Consider the following 24,831-nt stretch of genomic DNA (forward strand, 5'->3'; position numbering starts at 1 on the left):
CATTGAATTTTATGGAGCATAATATGTTCTTTCACAAATAAAAGTTATGTTTTATTGGAGAAATTCTGATGCTGGAGCATTCAATTTCGGATGGTTGGATTCCTTATCCATGTCTGGTCTGCTACGGTCCTGGAGATAATACCTGAAACGGACGTGACGAGATATTGACACTTGTATCTTATGGAGTGGAATAAAAAGAACTAGAAATCTCTTGCAAAGGAAAAACATTTAATACTTGAAGACTGAACATCACACATAACAATCTGTACTCAGCACTCCAAGACAAGACGAGTAACAACATTGTAACGACATTGCAACAACACAGAACATCAAGGTACAATTTTTTGGCATCTTTAACAATATGTTGCTCCTTACAGGAGAGTGAAGCGATGAGCAGATTCCATAGTTTGAATGATTTTTTTAATTCCTCTTTTTGTACACGATTGGATGATATCATTAAAACCTGAATTGGAAAGACCAAATTTTGGCAAAATTTTCAAACCTCCATTCTAACTTGTTCATATAAATTAGTGCAAATGTCCCATTTACCTTGTGGACACTCAAAAACTGTGCTCTGAAGGCATTTAAAAAAATTCCAATAAAATGTGAAATTGGCAAAAAAAAAATTGCAAAATTGGGTGTAAGGTAAAAGGATTTGTCCAACAAAACAAGCAATATTCTAATGGTTCTTAAAATGTAGGCAATTTTAAGAAATAGTCTCCAATCATTTAGTGTATGCAGCTCCTATGCAGAGCATTATGTGCCTCCTTGGTTACTGACTACACACATCCATGTTTGTAGTCTGATTTTGCAGTCAAGTGTCTTGGTGATGATTTTGTTTCAATTTTCCAAATCTCTATCTATAATTTAAAAATTCCTAAAACTTTTGCAAATCCAACTTTTGCCACTTAGGCCTACAAGCAGCACTTTTTTCTTTGCATGGTTCGTGCGGACACCGAGGGGAAACCACAGGGACCCCATTATAGTCTAGGAAGTCCATGTGGTTTCTAAGCTAACCGCTTTTTAATGTGTATAGGTTTCCGTTTAGGGGGTACCCAAGTGGACTCCCCGAATGGAATACCAAACACAGATATAAACCCGGCCTAAGCCTAAAACTTTCTGTGACTTCCTGTTTCCTATAGAAGGAACACAAGCCATAGACACAATGGACGGGAGCTAACCCTATACACTTGTATGGGAGAGTTTGCTTCGAGACCTGGGCAGAGGTCTTCACCGCGTCTTCTTCTGGAGGTGGCTTCTAACTTCTAGGCCTAGGGCAAGCCGACTGAAGTTCTATTTAAAATATATATATACTGTATATATCAGCACCAAATTTGAAACATAAAATTGACATGGTATTAAAAAGTTCACATTCACTTTAAGGCTTTTGCAATCAATCCTTCATACTGGGTTTCCCTACTGGGTAACAAAAAGTGTTCAAATATTTGTCCGTCTCCAACCAACATGTTACATAGTCGTCAATGTGAGACATGCCAACAACAAAATGCAAAGGTGTAGGAAGCCGGGGGTGATACCACCATATAGAAGTCCTTTCATCAGGCAACTATGAAATCGGTTTTGTAGAATGTTTTTTCTGTATGTCCCAATTTAGACTTTACTTCTAAACTTCTTAAACCTTGCGAGTTACGGTAGTTTATATCACTTTAGATGGTCTGATAATCTAGAATATTTCAGAATTTGGCTCAATTGATGTCAGATTAAGGCTAAGGCTAAGGCCCCACGTGGCGTTACGCAGCAAAAAAGCGCTGCGGGAAAAACCATGACGGAAATGCGTTATGCAGCGCTCTAGACAGAAAGTTTGCAGAGGTCTCCTCTGAGGACTTTCTGTTTCACTTATACCTACGGGGAAACCACCAGCGTTTCCATAGGTATAACTGACATGCTCCGGTTTCCAAAATCGGCATGGTGTGTCCCCAGTGAGAAATCGTTAGAATCCCATCCATTTACCCTTCACATTCCATGCCCTGTACATGGTGAATACATGCATGTTCATCATTGGCCTCCCAGAGTTAGTTGACTTGCGTTGCCGTAGAATATACCGAAAGCATCTTTGCAACTATATTAAAGGGATTCTACCATTAAAAACTTTTTTTTTCTAACACATCGGAATAGCCTTAAAGGGATTGAACCATTAAAAACTTTTTTTCTAACTAACAAGTTGGCATAGCCTTAACAAAGGCTATTCTTCTCCTACCTTTAGATGTTTTCCTCGCCCCGCTATTTGGTTAAAAATCTGTTTTTTGTCGGTATACAAATGAGTTCTCTCGCAGCACTGGGGGTGGTCCCCAGCACTCAAACATCACTGGGGGCGTCCCCAATGCTGCGAGAGAACTCACCAGTGCCGCCTCCATCTTCTTCAGGAACGGCCTCTTTATCTTCTTCTTCCGGCGCTAGGGGTCGCACTTATATGCCTGCGGCCCGATGGTAGAGCCGACTGCATATGCCGGTGGCCATTTTTTTGAGCATGCGCAGTACGTTCCTGTAGTTACTGTATATGGAGTACAGAGCGTACTGTGCATGCTTGCGTAAGCGGCCACAAAAAAATGGCCGACGGCATGTGCACTCGGCTCTGCCTGCGGCCCAATGGCAGAGCCGACTGCGCAGGCGCACAAGTGTGACCCCCAGCGCCGAAGAGGCCGTTGCTGACGAAGGTGGAGGCGGCGCTGGAGAGAGTTCTCTGGCAGTATTGGGAACGCCGCTGCGAGAGAACTGCGGGAGAAGAATAGTCTTTCTTAAGGCTATTCCTACTTCTTAGTTTGAAAAAAAACAAACATTTTTAATGGTAAAATCCCTTTAAATTGGACAGTCCACTTTGAATAAAATTTAGGAGAAATTTTCAATAATTTCAAAAATTTGTGTTAGCATTTCATCACAGAGCATTTTTCTTTTATCTCCATACATTCTCCAAATTTTAGATTATTGATATTCTTCTGCACCTCTTGAAATGTTAGACATCTGGACACACATACAAAAAAACTCCACAGACACACAAACATAGACAGGACAGACAGAAGTATCTTGACTTTTCGGCATAAATATCTATCTATCTATATATATATATATGTACAGTAATATTGCACTATTTTAAAACAACAATGCTACAAAAAATTACATGGAACAGATACATTTACATTCCTTGTTTTTCAAAAATATAAATTTAATGATGTAGTAATAGTGGACTTGCAAGGCGATATAGATTGTACACGGCATGATGCGACTAGAGGATATCATCAAAAATGTTCATTAAAATGGACGGAATTTTTAACATTAAACATAATTTAAAAAAATTAGAGATACACTAGGTCTTATTCTGATTTATGGTTATTAAAAATATTTTTTTTTTAAATTGTTAAAATTCAATTTAAGTGATGGCCGAGAAAACATTGTATTACTATTATTTTTTGTTTGGAAAGGTTTTTGCAAAGACATATTTAATTCTGTTATTTTTATTATATTTTTAATTTTTTATGTAGATCATGAGCCCCCTATAGGGATCACAATGTACTTTTTTTTTTCCTATCAGTATGTCTTTGTAGAGTGGGAGGAAATCCACACAAACACGGGGAGAACATACAAACTCCTTGCAGATGTTGCTCCTGGCAGGATTCAAACCCAGGACTCCAGTGCTGCAAGGCTGTAGTGCCAGCCACCGAGCCACCATGTTGCCCCCTTGTAATTTTTGTAAGCTAATTTTTTAACTACTGAAATTTGATTCAATATTTAAGGAGTTCGTTTCGTGACAGACCTCTTAATAACCGTGGTGCTTCTTGGGAAGTCTGAGCACCAGAAAGTGAAATCTACTCCAGCTAGGAGTTGTAGATTTTTAGGTATTAATTCCCATTTTATGGCCCATTGAAAATTATGTTTTCATTTTTTCATTGAAATTTTTGAAAATATCCTCCATATTGAACTTTAGCCTCTTGGGTTGCTATGTATCTTGACCTCTGTATGAGCTTCCTTGCAATCCTGATCCTATCACCTTAGATCCAAGCAGGATAAATAACCAAAAAGTTCTCATGGCTGTACATTAAATGTCACAATGCCGACTATTTATATGACTGTCTGGCACCAAAAGAGGTCTATCTGGATCCAAAAGAGGTCTATCTGGTACCAAAAGAGGTCTATCTGGTACCCAAAGAGGTCGATGCCATGTGCCACGCCATGGAATATATCAGCCACACTTTCTTATCAAGGTCCACGTGATAGATTCAACTTTTTGTATGACTTCACCGATTCGCACAGTATCAGATCACCGTGACCTAGTAGAGTGCCATATCCTGTACACTTTTGTGGTCTATTTTTGGAAACCCTGTCAAAGAAATGGCTTATTTACTTTCAATGAGTTCACATTTTTGTTCCGTATCTGTCTTTTTGGAGATGCTGAAGGTATTCGTCCGTGAACAAGCAGGAGATTCCGAGACAGTAGCGACCTTCAGGGAATTTTTGATGGAGCTAAATTCCCAAGCATGTAAACCAATGATTTCTACGCCACAGCAACGCCGGGCAATTCTGAACAGTTTTCTGAGGACTGTTTTCCTTAGAAGAATATAAACCCATGGGTCCAATATTTGATTCCAAGTGGCCATTCGGAGAGAAAACAGTATTGTCTCATGAGGATCCTGGGATCCATATTTCTTTAATCCAATGTTTGCCATTGTAACCTAAAAAAAAAAATCAGAACAGACGTGTTAATTTAGTATTTTGAGCAGAATAAAATTAGAAAAATAATCAGAATTTTCCCAAAGAAGAACATATTTCAATATCAGATCAGTGTGAGTTGGACACCGCCATTGTCTCATGTGTATGGCCAGCTTACCTTCCTTATGACTATGGTGGGGAGTTATTGGGCCAAGACCATTATTTCCTGCTGCTTAGATCCCTCTCAATCCACCCATGACCTCCATTGAAAGGAAGGAGTACACACTACCCAAAGAAAACGTACATGAGCTTTAAGGTGAGGTCACAACTTCTTGTAAGGTGACATCAAGTGATATGAGACATTCAGCGACAAGAAAGCAAAGGCCTACATGAAATTGCTAGGCCTAAATGTCAAATCTATAACAACCAGAGGCGTAATTTGAAGGTCCTAGGCCCCAATGCAAAATTTGTAACATACTATGTGTTATCTATCAATAGTTCTGGTGTTTTCTTATGTTGTGGAGAGACCTTTGGACCACTTCAGACTTCAGAGCTCCCGTATAGCTACGTCCTCCATGGACCATAAGCCATTTATAATGTTATGTGGACTTTTAGACCCCACTAGGCACCAATATCAGGGTGTAACTGCTACTTCTGCACCCCTATATCAAAATAGGGAACAACTCTAACAACAGTGACGTCCATCTTCTCCAGAAGAATCAGTTGAGGGCTTCGTCAAGTTTTAGGCCCTTGGGCATTGTCTCTTATCCTGACCTCTCTGCCATTCCTGGTTACCTTAATAAAGACAGGACTAACTACCGCAGGTGCAGGGGTTGCATTTTAGTTCTTGAGGGGTCTTTAAATTCAGTCACCATGGCATTGGCATTGGAAAGGACACCTGGTGGGCAGGGGCCTTGTTATAGGTTTTGGAGTTTCAAGTTCCACAAGTTATACAAGGTCCTATCTAGGATACACCGACTAGTTCATAAATCATTGTCCCTCATCTTAAAGGTGTCTGACGTTTCTACCTAAAGCAGAATTCACCACACACTTCATAAAACATTACAGACAATGCCAAATAAATACGCTGCCACCCCGCTGAGGGGCAGTGCCATCATTTAAAATACAGAACCCTGCCAACCGCAGCCACTCAGTAATAGAGTACATCTCCTCTGCCTGGTTTCCAATGTCACAGGATTACTAAGTATGTCTGATGGTATAATTAAGGCGATAATGGCCATTTTATGTCATGAATTTAATAATCAGCCAAGCGACTAAAGGATTAATGCAGGTATGATGGCGGCAAATTGGATAGACGACAGAATGGCGGTCAGGATATTGTTATATAGTGAATTCCAACAAGACAGCAAATGCGGCCCTAATTGTCGAAACGGTCCTGTCTGCCCAAGGGAACCAATGACTGCGAAAGAAAAAGCTGCACTGTGATTGGCTACGACAAGTGCGAAGGACGTCTCTTCTGGTAACAGACATTATATTATATACATTATATTTAGTATGTGGTACAATAGAATTAAAGGGGTGTATAGAAGTAAATGGAACCCATTTAATTCAACCCATTCTCCCCATTTCTGGTCCCATCCAGACCAGCAGAGACGAAACGCAAGTAACCACTATTGGCCAATCCCTGGTCTCATATGCAAGAACAGAGTGTCATCAGCAATGGAGTCATCGCCCATGTACAAGTGAAATAGGTTCCGTCAGGTATCCATTATAATGCCCAGGTATAGAGGTGGTTAAATTTGGCGAGCAGGGCTTTTCATCCATAAATTTGTGACCATAACCTACATATGGTGACTGATGTGACCTCTTCACTGCTTACCAAGCACAGTATTGTACATTGTAAAGTAGCTGTCCTTGGTATTGCAGCTCAGCCTCATCCATTTGCACCAGACAGCACTATATAGGATCCCTTTAAGTAACCGCTATATATCTATAAGTATAGAATAACTGAGTGGTACGAACACCCATTGCTAGAGAACAGACTCCAGTGTCAGAGTTTTTGAGAATCTCCTTAATCATTCCTTCCTGACTCCTTGAAGGACGTCTGATAATTATCCTGACATCTACAGAGAGAGAGAACTTCACATACTTTATCCCAGGAGATCTTGGATTCACTTTCATCACCTTAAGTACACAATATAGTGCTGACTAATAAGACGGACGGACGGGGTCTGACTTCCTGTGAGGTTCCTGTTACTGGGTCTATCGCCCCTTTCGGATGTACTACAACTTTTTATCACAGTGGTTTGGGAAACCTTTCAGTAGTCGCGACAATATTTTGAGGCACATTTACATAAAATTTATAATTCAGACATAAAATAACAGAAAAAATATATTTTTCTATTTTTTTTTTTTTTTTAAATCCTACTATTAGGGTTTGGATGTTTGAATGTTTGGATGTTTGTTCCTCAATCACACAAAAACGGCTGAATGGATTTATCTCACAATCGGCACATACATACTGTGGAACTGGGAAGGAAACATAGGCTACTTATTATTTGGCGAAATTCCCGTACCTCGCTAACAGAGCCGCCGAATTCATGTTCGCGTTGGGCTAAGGACCCGAGATGATGTCACCTCAGGCCCTTCAGCCGTTCGCCCATAGGATCGCGCGAGTGTGTGGGCGGCACTATATAGCAGTGTGCGGGCTCAGGAACATGGTGTCGCAGTGCTCCGGGCTGCCGCCGCCATGCAACCTTGGTGTGTGACTCCGCAGCGTGTGTCGGCTGTGCTGGCTGCGTGCGCACAGCGTGCCTCCAAGCTGTTCAGCCTCTGCCGGCGGTGACTGTCAGTAGTGGAAATGTTGGCAGCATGTCTCGGCTCCACATACTGACTGAGTATGGCAGGGGTAGCGGCTCTGCAGCACGGGTGTGGGGGGAGGACTGGGAGGGTTTGTTGGGGTTTCGGGAGCCTGTTAAAGGAGGGGGGTTATTACAGGGAGACTGCTGCAGAGGGGGGCAGAGTTGGTGCCGGGAGACTGCTGGAGGGGGGGATGCCGGGAGTCTGCTGGAGAGGGGGGGGTCTGGGAGACTGCTGGAGGGGGTGGGTGCTGGGTTCCCGCTGGAGAGAGGGAGGGGGGTAACGGGAGCCGGATGGCGGGGGAGGGAGCACTGCGGCCAGTTGGGGGGCATGCTGGAAATGGGGGGACGTGGAAGGGTGGTTGTGAGGGGCCCTGAAAGAGGCTGACTAGAATGCGCGAGAGGTGGCTGCTGCGCATGCGCGCAGGTGGAGGAGGAATTGAGAGAGCTGAGCTGCACCTATGGTTACTGTGCATATACTTGGATGTTGCAGTACCAAGACGCCAACCCAGGCGGATTATTGCCAGCACCCATTGCATACTTATACGTGGGTCGGCACCATCAAACAACCCGCACGAACGAACGAAGTCGCAGGCAGATGCTAGTTGTATTATATATTTTTATATTATATATTCCCAAAGCATTTCACTCCGGTATTTGAAGGTATTCACAGAAATATGTCACCCATATAACCCAATATTACGATAAATGATTCCTGTCTGCCGTCTATGTGAGCAATTCTACCTTGAGCTGACATCCATTAATGCAGATAGTAATATACATCCAGATACTGTCATACATACCGCAGCCTATCTGGATGAATACTGAAATCCATTTGCGGAGTTGGGTTAAATAATGCGTTTGACCTTTTATATATTCGGCAGTCGGGGCTGGAAATACTTTCTACAAAATACAATTTTGTCATACGGAAACCTCATTCCCTGATGGGTAAGATGGATGAGACGAATGGCGACATAAAGGCCAAGCATCCCATAGATATTCAGGAATACATATATAATGGAATATTATACCGTCTTGCATTTCATAGACTCCTTCGACCAACTTTTCGTTAAACAGCGAGATAAGAAATTCTGCGCCGACATCACATTTTATGATTTTCTACCAAATCTATTGCTCGGGATTTATTATAGCGATGAAAAATAAGCAATAAGAAGGTTTGATGTCAGACTGTGTTAAGACATAGATATGTCTCTCTCTATATTTTTATGTCCACGTTGCAGATTTCAGCTCTATTTTTTTTTTCCATTGGTTGGTTCTGCTTTATTTATTGCCGTTGTCTATAAAGTTTTGGAGTTTTTCATGTTGTGCTTTGTGCAAATAAAAATAATGTTCCTTCTATTGCATTTTGGATTTGAGTTATGGAAGTCAATGGGGAATGACACTAGACCGTATCAAGTGTCCATCTTGTATAGCTCCGTAATACAGCATCCATCTATACCTATGGTTCTATCAGTGGCGTAACTACCGGGGTAGGAGGGGTAGCGGCTGCCACAGGGCCCAGGACATTAGGGGCCCGGCGACTGCGTTTTTTTTCTTTCTTTCTACCGGCTAGAGTTACTCCCCTATTTACTTACTTAATGAGGTGACACCACAGGCCCCACGAACATCATTATTATACTCGGGGGCCTTTTCAGACCCCCGAGTATAATGATTGGAGGTCCAGGGGAGGTAAGGTAACATAAAAAACCATGTTACTTACCAATCTGGGCAGGTTCGGGCCTACTTCTGTGACTTTCTCTAACATCACATGACCGGGCCTGCGTCCTGGGTCATGTAACGTCCCGGACTTCAGTGAAGATGGCCGACACCACCGAGGATTGCAGCAGAGCCGGGGATAGGTAAGTAACATTGTTTTTTATTTTGGTACCCCCCTTCGGTCTCCGATTCGGGGGTATTGTCTATTCTGAATCCAGCCATTGGGCGCACGTAATGTTGAAAGGTCCTGTGACTGTCATTGCTAAAATGTAGTTCCTTGAGAGATTCCATTCCACTCCCTGAGTCCTTAATGAGTCCCATTGTCTTCCAACACCGTCCTCGTGGAGAGTCTGCACGTTTCTCCTTTATTGCATCTGTCTGAAGGAAAAGCTTTGTTGAAGGGTGCAGAATGGGGCGGATGTTTTTATATTTATCTTTCTGCACTCAGTAAAGTTCTTGTAAGTCATTTCCTCCATCACTAATTTTTTTGTCATTTAGATGCCCAATGGCAACTTGACCGTCATCCTCCCATATCCCGTGTTTCAAAATGTAATTTAACAAAAAATTTGAAAAATAAAAATCTCGTAGAGCAACATCAAAGGCGGGACCTGCACTGATGGGAACAACTATGAAACAGCTCTAGTCATATTTAATGGCTCTTACGTCACTGTCACGTCAACCGCTCTCATGCCATGTTTGTGTATTGAAATGCGCTCTCGTAGTTCACAGTATGCTCATTTCCCCTGTGAACTACGTGAGCGTACTGTGCATCGCGCACTTCACTTCACAAAAATAGCATGGGAGCGTGCGCAGTAGCACTATTGCGCACGCGCGGGAACTCGCTGAAAACCGCCGGAATGAAGAAAGATGGAGTCGGGGAATCGGCAGGCCAGGAGGACATCTCACAAAGAAGAAACGAGAGGAGGGCGTGAACAAAGAATTATGTAGAGGAGTACACGCACCGCCCACTGTGCACGATAAGTATGATTTGCATGGGGTGGTCTTTTATTAAACGATTAGCGGGGCCTGAATAGCCTTTTTATAGTGTATCTCAATTTAATAAAATCTGGTGATAGAGCCCCTTTAACTGAGAAACTTGTCATGTCGGTTGCCCTCTATCTATAAGATGAAGTGTCATCCCCTCAGCACTTTTCGAGGAGGTAAGTGAGGATAAAGATGTAAATTTGCCATCCCCATCCTTAGGGTATGTTCCCTTGGTGGAATCTATCACTAATTTTGAGGTGGACCAAAATCAGCTCCAGATTCTTCCCTGATTCTGCCTCTCATTGTTTCAATAGGAAAGAGAGATTGTAGGATCACCTTGCTCACTCTAGATTACGGTGCAAGACATCCCACCAACTGGGCTCATTCATGTGAACCTAATCGGCAAAGAAAAGCCATGATGGGAAGCTAAAGCTCTGTTCTGGTTTACCATTGTTGGGAGCCAGAAAAAGAAGAGGAATCTGAGGATGTCCACCTTAAATTCCTCTTCATTTTCTGCCATCGGAAGTACAATGGAGTGAAGAAGCTGGTGCTCTTTAGAAATGGAGAGTGTAGCCCATATCTGACTTAGCTAGTAACAGAGATCCCTGGAAATGACCAACCCAGACCACCGCCATGCCCCTCTAGACTTGCAGAAATTAGAGATCGCCACCAATTACCATTAAGAAACTTTGTCTATGGTACAAATGCCCTGGTTACCCCAAAGAGGGCAGGATGAAAAAGTTTCCAGAGTCCTGGAATTAGACATTAACCTTGAGGTACCCTAAGAACAGTCTTAATTAGCTTCAGTAGAGGCATTGTCAATGTACTTGGCTGGGATTAAGTTATTTTTGCTTCCATTTTATATTGACGTGAAATTGATCAGCTTTAATATAGTGATCGCCCCCTAGGGGTGCCTATCATTTATTATCTGACCCTTTGGCTGGGTAAACAAAAGAAGGGAATTTGGAGCTTTGTATTAGCATACATAGTTGCATTATGTAAAGTATATGTACATGTATTGCCCCAGACCACCACATATGATAGTCCTGGCCACGTCACCATCCTAGACCACCAGGAATATTAGGTGCTACCCGACCCTAGAACAGCAGGGACTATAGCCAAAAGACGGGTGCCAGGAATAGATGTGGTCCATGATAGTCCTCTCCGCTCTGCGGCACCCTCAATATGATCCCACATCAACATGTTCCTTGGCATGGCGTGGCCCCACTCATGTGCAATTCACTGTTACAGGTTTATATTTGGTCTCAGCTTTTTGGCACATTTACTACAGTATGTACTGGATCAGAGTCCTGAACTTCGCTGCCTTCATAGTCTTGACATTTTGTCTGGGGCTAATATGGAAAGGTGTTCCTTGGCCAAAATGCAAAAATAATTGGAGCCGCACAGTTGGCAACCAATACTTAGGAAGGTTCTTACATCTCAAAGATTTCATAGGGTTGCCTAATAAATTTTACACTTTTTTTTTTTTTATTAACAGTGTAAATAATCTTAAAAATATCCTTCCATCTTGTGTCTAGAAATCTTGGAATCAGTAGATGGGGAATAACCAAGCATCGGCTTCTCGTAGCAGAGGGAAGTTTTGCTATTTGGCCCCTAAAAATTTGCAAACTGATCCTGCCGTTTTCCTTCCTACGCCCTACCAAACTATTGAATGTTACCTAGGAAAAAGGGACAGACACAAGAGAAAGAAACATGACTGCAGGATCAGACTACACATGGCTGTTTGTAGTCTGTAACCATACAGACACATAGGTATGCACTGGAGCTGCAGACACAAAACGGTTAAGGTGTTTTTCCAGCCCTATATGGGGTGGATCAACAGTATCTGTGGAGGGTTTAACACCCAGACACTGCATAGATCAGCTCTTATAGCAGAAGAAGCAGGTGCAGGCAGGGGGCATCTGCAGGTTGCTGATGGGGCTTTGCAGTGGATGGGGCTACTGCACCTCTTCTATTATTTGAGCAGGAGCAGCTTGCATGTGTTTGCACACCTGGAACAGCTGGATTGTGCAAGGGTCGGACCCCCACAGGTCACATACTGATGATATATCCCATGGTCATCAGTATATATCCATAAATCAGATGAATCAGGGATCAGCAGGCATTAGTGGAGGTTGATATACTGCTATTTCCTATACATAACATCGGTGAATAAGTCACTGTGATTTTGCTTGATTGGAGGAGATTTCCTTGGCAAGACCATTCAATCAGAGTAAGAATGGAAATATTCAGCCATGTGACTAACCAGGAATGGAATGTGTCTGTAGGAGTTTCTCCTAAATTGCATATGGGCCAATAACAGGATGCTTACATAGTACAACGAAAGCCAAATCTGTCACCATGTTACACGTCTTCTACCAACATTGCCCTCATTACCAATTCCTTTATTTGGAGTCCGTGTAGATTAGCCACGTAAAGTACGGTAATAAGATACATGCAATAGAAGAGCACTATGCAGCTGCCCCGGAGCTCAATTCTGATTGGTTCAAATGCTTTTGGGTGGCGAGAACCAGTAGCATGGTGCAAAAGATTTAGGCAGATGCGGCAAAGTAAGAATGCTTCCAAAAACAGAAGTGATAAGAGAATCCCATCAATATTTGGTGTGACCATTGCTCTTTGGAGGGGGAGTCCTAGAAGTGATGTTAAGGCCCCCACAGATATAGCCCTGATCTCAACATCATCCAGTCCGTCTTGGATGACCTGAAGAGACAGACGGATTGCAGCAAACCTACATCTATAGTTTTATATTGCAAAGCCAGGAGTGTATTGATCAGGATTCATCCATCTGAGGCCACTCTTAAAAAAAAAAAATTCACAACACAAAATACAACAAATCTGAAACTTTTCTGCAACGTGTGACCTCAACCTTAGGGACCAAGGCCCGTGAACTAGTTTATTCTCAGTACTTCAGTAGTTTTATTTTAGTCTGGCGTCCACGGTACAAATCCAATGTCGAACTGATGGATGCTCTTTAAAGGGTTGTCTCAACAAGACACCCCATATACATAACATATTCCTTAGCAAATGAACTCTGCCTGGCCATGTACTATAAATGAATCAGTGACATGCAGTACTACAATCCTCCTGTAGTGGCCACTGTAGGGGTATTATGTGGCTGGTCAGAACTTCCCAACAACACTCAGGGTGTTTCCTTTTAAAAAGGGGTTAACTCTCCGGGCTTTTGATTTTTAGGAGAAAAACAAGTCATTATTAGGAAATAAAGATTTTGCGTCCTCTTGATGGTGTTTAAACATTCGCTTCCTCACACTAACTTAGCTGTCACCAGCTGTAAACACTCCGGCGGCCGCGCAGGTGTCGTGCGGGTGAGCCCCTTCTACATGATGTGTGACCTAAACAACATGATTTCCTGAGTTACAAGGAATTTACTAGCAGGGACCAGGAACACAGTTCTGTAAGGACTATCAAAAGTGAGAAAAAGTGTACACAACGTAAGTAAGTTCTAGTCATCGAGCACCCAATGGTTAATAGGTAGTGAAAATTATGGAAAAGTATCTGACCCCATACAGAAACTTGAAGCTCCTAGACCCTAAGGCTAAATCTGTGACCTGGACCCACCCCATATATCATATGTTATCCATGCACCAGACTGTGCTCCCTTAGGGCTAGTTCACATGGGCACAGAGGGGGCGGATTATGGCGCGGAATCCACATCATAATCCGCCCCCTCACAATGGTGGTGTATGGAGACCGTCAGCGTTCTTTTTTCCGTGAGCGGCATGTTGCTGCTAGCGGAAAAAAAAGCGAGCTGCCCTTTTTCAGGCGGATTCCGCGGCTCGTTGAGCGCGGTGTCCGCCTCGCGGCAGCAACCTCCGGAGTCGGCGCATTCATTTGAGCCAACTCCAGAGGGGGAAGCCGCGACTGTCGGAATCTGCGACAGTTGTGGCAGGCGAATTTTGGCTCCCCTTGTCACTCTCGGTGCCAAAATCCGCCTTTCCACTCCCAGCCTTAGGCTCCAGGGCCAGTGAGATCGGGGCTGGATTGGCCCACTAGAGTACAAGAAAAGTCACTTGTGGGCCCAGGCTCTAATACAATATAGTCTAGCAGAAGACACCTGAAGGGTGCTGTGGTCAATTTCCTAGGGTTTGATGGAGGGTGGGACCCCATCCAAAGTGTGTCTCTAGCTCTGGAGGACCTGGCAAGTCCATGCTTTACATAGACAACCTATTTGTTTCAATGGTCAACGTGTAATACTTCATAACACCTGTGGCAGCCCTATAATGGAATTGATACCAGTTTCCTCTGCCAATGAGTAGAGGTCACAATAGAGGAACACGAAGTGACAAGCTTATTTTTACAGGGTCCTAACATAAGGGGGCACCCCATTTTTGTAATATAAAAGTGGCTGTAAAATTTTCCATGAAGCCATTTTGGATACTAATGGATAATTACATGCTGGAATAGAAAAGGTTTAACAAGATTTTGGTGAGTAATCGACTATAGGACACCATCCAAGTGTTTCCACATGTGTACAAAAACTTACCAAGAAAGGAGTCCAGCAAATACACGAGACGCACATGATAGCCAGAAGTTGGATTATCATCTCAAGATGATATGATCTGCCTTGTCTGTGCTGCTGGCTTTTCAATTTGGATCTAAGTAATGTTATTCCAGTCATGGCATTGCATAAAAATGAGATGGCCAAGGAAAGAAGACCCAAAGAAGAAAATAACAGCAAATTGAACTGATCCATCCAGTCTTCTATCTGTTCAGTCTTTAGAAAGCACCACGTCTTGGTGGCCTGGATGTGGTAGGACCTTAAAGTCACAATTGGCAAGAAAGCCACCAGGATGGCAAAAAGCCAGACGAAACCCAAGATCATCTTGGCATGTCTTGAAGTCATTTTGGTAGAGTGAAAGATAGGATCGGTCACCCCAATGCACCTTTCGACCGCCATCACACTCCCAAGTAACAATGGGCAGAGACCAAAGAATACCATGCACATCCCAAAAATGCTGCACAAAACATTTGCATGATCAAATTTTGACCATTCTCGGTTGGAGGCGTAGACAAAGACAGCTATCGTCCCATTAATGAGGTGGCCAAACAAGTCAGTAAAGACCAAGCCACTGGCAAACAATAAGAAGGAGGCTTTAGATTTTTTCCGGAACCTCTGGTAGGCCTTCAAAAGTATGACAATGGCAAGACTGTTGGATGTGATCCCCACCGTCATAAATACTATGGAAAAGAACACCGATATCTTGAAGTCCCTGAGGTCTGTAGTGTTCGATGGGGACACAGGTCCGCTTTGTAGTGCCAACTCCGTACTGTTGTTCATTGTTGGATGAGTTGATTCAATCCTCTACATAATACAATGCAACCTGGTAAAAGAAAAAGGTAATAAATACATTAGATACTTGTATAGGACTGAAGCTTTCTGCATTATCTGTGGAACATTACAGAGGCTAAACCACACCCATTAGGCTAAGTCCCACCCCTGAGTAAATAATGTGCTAAGCTAAAGCGTTTACAAGAAGATAGTGTCATGTTTTAACATGTATCTTCATCTTACTGTCAGTTTCTGGCAAAGTATTAAGAATATAGCAACATAAAGTCATATAAGATGTTTAACTATCTAGGTATACAGTATGTTGGTCTTCATATGCTATATCTAGATAAAAAGATAGATGATAGATAGATAGATAGATAGATAGATAGATAGATAGATGATTGATAGGTAAATAGATAGATAGGTAGGAGATAGATAGATAGATAGATAGATAGATAGATGATTGATAGGTAAATAGATAGATAGGTAGGAGATAGATAGATAGATAGATAGATAGATAGATAGATAGATAGATAGATAGAGGAAAAGGCAGCAGCACAATAAATATGGTCCAAAATCATTTTGGTAACTAAAAGTCGGCAGCCCTCCAAGGTTTAGTTGAAAAACAGAGGTGTTTTTTATTGACCCAAGCAGCGACATTTCAGCTAAACAATAGAGCCTTTATCTCGCGGTCTATAGTGCATATAAATAGTATACTTAATATCAAATCAAATTGATCCAATCAATAAATAATTATATATAAAATACAGTGTAGAAAATATGACAAAATCACATCACGTCCTGTGCTAGATAAAGGCTCTATTGTTGAGCTGAAATGTCGCTGCTTGGGTCAATAAACAACACCTCTGTTTTTCAACTGGACCCTGAACGCTGCCTATTTTTTGCATATAGATAGATAGTTTAATTATATAATAGATAGATAGATAGATAGATAGATAGATAATAGATAGATAGATAGATAGATAGATAGATAGATAGGAGATAGATAGATAGGAGATAGATAGATAGATAGATAGATAGATAGATAGATAGATAGATAGATAGATAGATAGATAGGAGATAGATAGATAGATAGATAGATAGATAGATAGGAGATAGATAGATAGATAGATAGATAGATAGATAGATAGATAGGAGATAGATAGATAGATAGATAGATAGATAGGAGATAGATAGATAGATAGATAGATAGATAGATAGATGTAATTCTATCTCTATTTGTCTACAGTATCTTCTATGGTCTATAGTATCCTCTTTGTACGTAGGAACAATAAGACAGTTCTTAGATTTTTCATCAACCAGCGTAAACATACTGCACTTGTATTTTCGTGAAATGTTTATAAAGTATCTTCCAGTTATTGCTTCTATCACCCGAGTGTGAATATAAATCCATTCTGACATTCAAAAGATCTAACTGAAAGGTGAAGGGCTCTACTGGACAAAGTGGAAACTTTTTTTTTCAAAAAAGTTGCATTTGGTAGATATTAATGTGCCATTTTTGACAGTCCTGTTTTTCTCCCTCCCTAGTTTGAATAGATATAATAAGCAGATGTACGGCTGACTGTCCTGGATGATATATGCTGGAACTTCTAGTCCTATAGAGACTGTATACACTGTACACTGTATACAGTATACACAGTAATTCTCTGCAATGTTCTTGAGATTCTAACAGCTCTAAATAGGGACTAAGGATCAAAGATAACGGGGGTTAATTTTATAATCCCTAGTCTAGGATAGGGAAGGCAGCAGTGCAAAAGTCAGGTTACTCCTACCACCCACGTTGTCAGAATAAGGTTTCCCAATTTTCCACCCCCTTAAAGTATCCTGATATTAGGAAGGGGGGTTGGGGTTGAGCTTTTCTATATACAGTCTACAGATGCGGACACGGCCCCCTCCTCCAGGACTGTTACTTCCATCACAAAAGTAAACAAACATGAGGAAAGAAACTTCCATGATGTGTCTTACATGAGAGTGACTGCAGATGGACGGAGCTCTGTCTACATCACTTACTCAAAATTTAAAGCAGTTGTTCAAGATTTAGGGCAAATTTAGGGGCAACCTGGGTGGGTGTAAAAAAAAAACACCAAATATTCTCACCTATCCCTGATGTTCTGTTGTCCTCTCCTGATCTCGAATTCACAACTCTCAGAGCTGAGAGCCTTCTAGGACCGATGAGAACAATCAATGGCCTCAGCAGTCACTGGTAAGAGATTGGTGACTTATGTGAGTGATATCACTGAACCCTCTCCAGGGACACCTGAGGCCAGTGATTGGTCTCAGCAGTCATGTGATCCGATGTGGCCACTTCTGGCATGGGATAGAAAAGGAATCGGGACAGGACAATGGATTGCTGGGATAGCTATATATTTAATTTTGTTTTACAACACACCGGCCAACCTTGAGTTTGCCCTCAACCCTGAACAACCTCTTTAAGTCCATTGCTCTTATCCTATCATGGATAAGAACAATGGACAATAACAACAGTAGGGTGAACCTACCCTTATTCATATCCCATTTTTTTACCCCTTAGATGCCTCAAATAATAGCAACTGCAGCATGTAAGAGGTTAGACTGAAGGAGGGGGTGTCTTGTGTCACCCATACAATGCAAAGATGGGGTTCTGATGGGCTACTATGAAAGTTAGAGGGTTAACAAGGTCTGCCATCTTAGTACACCAAGATCTGATAAGTTCTCTGTCAATTTTACACTGACAGGCAAAATATCATATATCGACTAGTGGGACTAAAAATTCTAGAAACAAAAAGAAAAATCATACAAAAAACACTAGGACCGATTTATGAAACTGTTTTAGGTCGGTGCGTTTTTTTGGAGCCAAAGTCAGAAGTGGAATTAACAGAAGAGAAAAATCCTTTATATTTTCCATTCCTTTTCAAATTACTCAAAAAAAATGCAGCAAAGCCACAAAAAATGTTGCGGAGACAGTTATGATAAATCTTCCCCACTCTTTGTATTACCTCTCAAGCTATGGGGCAGTGAAAACTAAAGCTCATCCATAAAAAGTGCATCTCTAGACACCAGAACGGGTGTCAGACCCCACAGACCACATGCCAATGGCTTATGGCGTATGAAAAATCCTTTTGGAGCCGGACAACCCCTTTAAGTTTTCCAACAATCCGTTCCTAAGAAACAGTAAAAGCCCCCGACTTACTATTGCGTCACTATTGCCAAATCACATCTAAATCCTCCCTCAAAAGTAGGAATTTCCTATGGAATTACCAATGCGTTTCACTACCCCGCAGGATTTTGCACGCAAGGAGACACGTGTTCTCTGTTAATCCCGCAGCAATTGGGAAACATCCTAAAGGACTTTCATAATAAGCTTTTGATTCCTGTTTGAACAACCGTCATGCAAACAGCTCCATGTAAATATAGACAAAGCCGAGCTGAATCTGGCAGCGTAGCAGAGCTGGACTGGTCTATGTTGGGTATGGAGGACATGTAAAGCTTAAAGGCATCTTAACAGTTAAATAAGACACTCAGCTCTGCTACATAGGCTCCGATGGACATAACGCAGAGTCCGTATGGAATTCAGATGAGTCAGATGTGTTTGGCCGTGGTCGGGATGAGTCTGTATTTTAGTAGTACACTGCCATTTGTCTCTGTACAGTAGATATTGATGTCTCCGCTCATATTACTTACTCACTAGATATATAGTATCGATTCCAGGAATCTATATAATCCCTTAAGTACATCACCGGCTGTGCCAGCGAGAGATGTTAACCTGAGTAAAACCGCAGGAAAACTCGGAGAAGTTCTGCTTCAGTCCAATAATAGATCAGGTCTAAGGATCATAGACGACGACGTCTCCTTACTGTCTATATATAGAATAAGTACAGGCCATGGACACTGAGACCTCTGTCCTATTCCCAGCAAATCCAGGCAAGTGGGGCGACTGTACGCCCCACACTTTTCAGGACGGAGCCACTTCCATGACAATCGCTTAGCCAGCAATTCCTCAAGGCGCACTTATAGCCGCTATCCATTACAAGTCAGAAAGTGCTGGAATTAAAGGGATTAGATGGGATTACAAATAAAGTCTTCTCTGTTACCTTAGAAAGAAAGCAAACTATGTCTAGAATCTGGATCAAGTGTATACGACCGACCTGCAATACCAGACTCGGCCTGTAGACAGAATGGCGCTGTTTCTATTTAAACAAAATATACGTATATTTTTAAACTCCCACAATCCCAACCCCTGCTCTCATCCCGTGGGGGCCATGAACGGGACGTATACATCCTTTTATAGTCACCATGTGCCAATGGGTAGTTGTTATAAGCAATGTTAGCACTGCTACATGTAAAGGGCAGCTGCAGCAAATAGGAAATTCGGGGATTCCTTCCAAAGAAAGAAACCTCTGGAAATCATGTTGCATTATGGGATTGCTAGTATAGGTCATTGTCTAATTTAATGATTAAAGTAGATTAAAGAAAATAAGCACATTTTTAATAATAAATTCATTATTTAATATTTAAATTAGCTCAAAATATAATAATAATAATAATAATAATAATAATACATATTTACTATTATGAATAATAAAGTTTTAAGAATAAATTAATTATTTAATGTTTAAAGTAACTAAAATATACAAGAATATATGTAGTAGTAATAATAATAATAATATTTAATAAATTAATTATTTTATGATCAAAGTAGCTTAAAATTTATTATTATTATTATTATTATTATTATTATTATTATTATTATTATAGAATAATAAGTGAATTATTTAATATCATTTAAAGTAGCTCAAAATGCACAATAATAATAATAATAATAATAATAATAATAATAATAATAATAAATATTTATAAATAAATTAATGATTTCATAATTAAAGTAGCTTTAAGTTTATAATAATAATAATAATAATAATAATAATAATAATAAATCTTTCTAGATAAATTAATAATTAAAGTAACTTAAAACGTCATTTTAATGCCCAAGGATAGATGAAACTTACAATTCAGGCAGAGATTTTACTTGGAAGATTTTCTAGATACATTTCCTACAATGGCTCCTCCTTTATCAATATTATTCTGCAGCAGAATTACAAAGGCATGACTGTTCCTTTAAGAAGTAGTAGGGATCGGAGTGATAAAGCTGCTTGACATTAGGGAGTTATAACCTGCATTTTATGGCACGCTGTAATCTGTCAATTCAGTGCTCACTGCTGTTGACAATTGCTTATAGTACAATTTCCTTATCTAATGATGAGTCTATGGCGCCTGCTATAGACGTGTGTGTGTGGAGCTTGTATATGGCACATGGTATCACTCTGCTATTGATCCACAGGTAGTCTGTTTGCCGCCAGATGTTGGCTCCATATGGCACCATGTTAAGGAGATATTCTCTACTACATGCAATGTACTGCTTTGCCATGGTATATGTGAGAGGCATATGAAGGTACAGTATGGTCCCTATTACAGTCCTCTACACCCATTCACTTGTAATATAGTAACGTGCCTAATCCCTAAATATCATCCCGCTAGCAATCCAATACACTGAGTAACAGGTATACAAAGTTCTCTAAATCCTAAACATGGTTCCTCGGGTACGTTCACATCTGTCTAAGATAGCGGATGACGAAGTCCTGCTAGCCCGAGACTTCCGTCCAGCAAAGTGATGGCAAAAATAATGGATCCCTGACAAACCCTGCTGTAATCAATGGGGGTCCCTCGGGATCTACTGCGGTCCATTATTAGACGGATCTGTTTTAAGGATTACTCCACTCTTCTGTTCTGTCATAAGTAGATTTAGACTCTTATGGCTCCTAAATGGCACAGCACACCTCACCGTACCCTACATGTAACTCTCTACAAATCAGATCTGACACCTTTGGATTCTCCCTCTTTGCTATGGATGGGGGATTTAGTAAATTTCTGCAATTTTGCCGCAGTTTTAATATAAAGGGGAGCTCCAGTTTTAATAAAAATCATGCCATATACAATCCAGATAGCAGCGGTTGCTTGTCCTGGGACATTGTGCAGCGCCAGGTACAGAACTTAAGGAAACAGAAGATCCCAGGAAAGAACATTGCAACAATCTAGGGGCACTTCATAAGTTTTAAGGGTGCTATAGGGACTACTAATAATGTAAAGTTATATAGTACACTGTATATAGGTGGGTTCTCCATACCTGTCCTCACGTCCTTCCGGTAGCTATCAGTCACAGCACCCTCCATCCTGGCCCTGGCTCATCCTGCATGGCAGCCCCAAAAGTAAAGAAGTCCTCAGAAAGAGTGAGCGCCCCTCTGCCAGGGTATAGATCCTGGTCTTATGGGGCTTCTTCTCGTATCCCCATGTGCGGAGCCTTGTGGTCTACAGCCGGGCATCCAGTGGGCACAACCAGGCAGCAGGGCAGAGCAGGACTATCCAGCAGGAGCCAGGTTCTCGCTCTGAACATGAAATCAATGTGGATTTCCAGAAGCTCGCCCCAACCCCTCCCACATGAGTTAACCATTGTGAGACGTGGAAATCACACACACTATTACCATACACAGCTACTGTACTCCTAGTGTGTTATGCAATAGCCTACTGTCACTATATAGTATATATTACATACAGTATACATCACATACATTGTCATTTTATAAGGGGGGGTCTCTATAGGAACAGTACAAAAAGTCCTGCAACTCTCCGGACCCGTAATGTGAGGGGTTACAGCTGTACAAGAGGACGGTGTAGGGTGGGCAGCATTGCAATATATACTCACGTCCATACAGAATCCTATATGGAAGCAATATGTAGCAGTGCAGATATTGTTATTCAATTAGGCTGTATTAGTTTTACACTTGAAAGGGTTAAAAACCTTAGTATATAATACACTCACACGGTTGTGGTGATGTAGCAGAGCTGAAGTTGTTTCATTGGTTTCTCTGTAACCCTCTGGCAGAACATCTTGATATTGCGATGTGGTTAGCAAAACAACTCAGCTCTGCTACATAATATATATATATATATATATATATATATATATATATATATTAGAAATGAGCGAATAGTATTCGATCGAATACCTTGCTCCCATAGGAATGTGTGTAAACAGCCGATCACCAACGGCTTAAGCGCAGTGAATATTCGATGCCGCTTACACGCATTCCTATGGGAGCGAGGTATTCGATCCAATACTATTCGCTCATCTCTAATATATATATATATATATATATATATATATATATATATATATACACTTCTTAGAGCCAGAGGTATATAATATAACATGTTTGTAAATAGACTGATATCGGAGCAGATAACGCTGCGCTTTTGTCCATTACCTGGTTCTTAAAATGGTTGATAACAGAGAACAGTAGATTGTATGTGTATGTGCAACAAATGGAAGTAAAACAGAATTCGGATATGGTGTCGGTTTAATGTGAGAGTTCAGTTTTCCTGATACAGAGCTCCAAATCCTCTGCAGAGACATATGGGCAGATACTTATAAAAATATGTGCTGGAATTCTTGCGTAAATACGCATTACACCTCATTTTCTATGTATTTAACTCCTGTATGTGTTGGACTCCTAGTATATCTTCTCTTCTCAGCATATGTGTGTCTACTTCTGTAATATATTACTGTGTATTATCCTGTATCTGTATTACTATGCTGCTGTAACATGCTGAAATTTCCCCACTGTGGGACTATTAAAGGATTATTTTATCTTATCTTATCTTATCTTATCTTAAGACAATGTCCAACCTCCTCTATGCCTTGTCCAAAGGATGGAGCTTGTTGAAACAACAGTGGAGATTACAGGGTAGGCACAATAGGCTCCTTCATTTGGAAAGACAAGATGGAACATGCGCAGTGTGCTCATCCTTGACCCAAAGTGGCCGAGTGTACTGTGCATGTGCAGGATTTGAAGAAAGACACACTTCGGAGTGGCGCTGAGATACTGATGATGTAACTAGCATGGAGACTGGGGGAAGGCTCTACAGTCAGAAGAGGATGGCGTCTAACGCTAAGTAGGCGGGATCCAGCAATGACGCGGCTGTGCTCTGTAAGGAAAGAGAACGCCCCCTGTGCTCTCTGAAGAAGCTGCAGCGAAGGAAAACTCACTTTATTCCATATTTAAAGGATGCATCCGGTACCGCGGGAATATCCTTTATAGAGATACAATACAGTGGGATTAGTTAAAAGAAACATTTTTTGCAATGATAGACTCCCTTTAATTTGCAAAACAGAGCACAAAAAAATGCAACAAAATTTGGTCGGAAACTAAGCCAACTAATAAGTGGTGTAAAGTTAGATTACGCTGTCTAAACGTGCACTGGATTTTCAAAGAACATCAGATCACTTAGGAAAATCTGGTGTCATTCAAAGGGGTTGTCCAGTTTCTATGATTGACGGCCTATCCTTAGGATACACCATAATATTAGATCGGCGGAGGTCCAACAGCCAGCACCTTTGCAGATCAGCTGCACCAAGACAGCACAGCTCCTAGTATTGATGGTGTATCCTAGTTGGCTTAGTTCCCAGCAAATTTTTGGTTCACATTTTGTGCACTGATTTGCATATTACGCTGCACCCCTTCCAACAAGCCACACCCACCTGTTGGAAAAGGTACAAAGACTTTGGAAAACACATAGAAAATGAGGTGTAATCCATGTTTTGGAACAAATTTGCCTGAATTCTGGTTATTTTTTTATTATCTGTTCCTATGACTTTGATAAAGATTTGGAACAGGAAAACTGAATTCTGATCCTCTTGTCCAGCTGTAACCTCTGACATTAGAGTTCAATGTTGAATCTGCTGGGGCACAAACAATCCCAGGAGCCACACTGCCTTGGTACAGCTGATCTTCCACAGTCCTGGCTGTCAGACCCCCACATATCTATCTATGAATTAATACTAGACACTGGATAACCCCTTTAAGACTGTTTAATCTCACTTTGCACTTGCCTGAAATTATAACATTTGATCTCCCCCGAACCACCACTAGAGGGAGCTTAGGAGGTTATCACATACAGTTTATACATCACACAGTATACAGTAAGCTCCCCCTAGTGGAGACTGCAGGCAGGCAGTATTTTACTATATTATAGACGCCCCAGTAGGGTTAGCTGTAATCCTGTACAGAACCTACAATCGTACATGGTGTATATTATAATGACTTAGGTCAAATGCCAAACTCAGCTTCACTACAAACTACTAAACTACATACATCTCTGGTAGTAACCTACATAGATATCTCCTTCCCCTTCCCCTAAATGGCCACCCCCTTGAACCCCACCGAGCCACTATAAATACTTGAAGAAGTTTTCCTGTTTCCTTGTAAATTGAGTTTGGAGATATTTGAGGAG

The 24,831-nt window shown here is 41.3% G+C and overlaps 1 protein-coding gene across 1 annotated transcript; it reads right to left on the reverse strand.

Moving 5' to 3' along the window:
• Window positions 1–211: 211 nt before the first annotated feature.
• On the reverse strand, window positions 212–21,915 carry PTGFR (prostaglandin F receptor). The gene is made up of 3 exons (XM_075286236.1): window positions 21,668–21,915; window positions 14,701–15,538; window positions 212–4,682 (listed from the first exon to the last, which is right to left on the reverse strand). Exons 2-3 carry the CDS (start codon window positions 15,493–15,495, stop codon window positions 4,347–4,349), a joined length of 1,131 nt encoding a protein of 376 aa, XP_075142337.1. The 5' UTR covers window positions 15,496–15,538; window positions 21,668–21,915; the 3' UTR covers window positions 212–4,346.
• Window positions 21,916–24,831: the final 2,916 nt, after the last annotated feature.

The sequence above is a fragment of the Leptodactylus fuscus genome, chromosome 9 (genome assembly GCF_031893055.1).
Source record: "Leptodactylus fuscus isolate aLepFus1 chromosome 9, aLepFus1.hap2, whole genome shotgun sequence".
NCBI classification, from domain to species: domain Eukaryota; kingdom Metazoa; phylum Chordata; class Amphibia; order Anura; family Leptodactylidae; genus Leptodactylus; species Leptodactylus fuscus.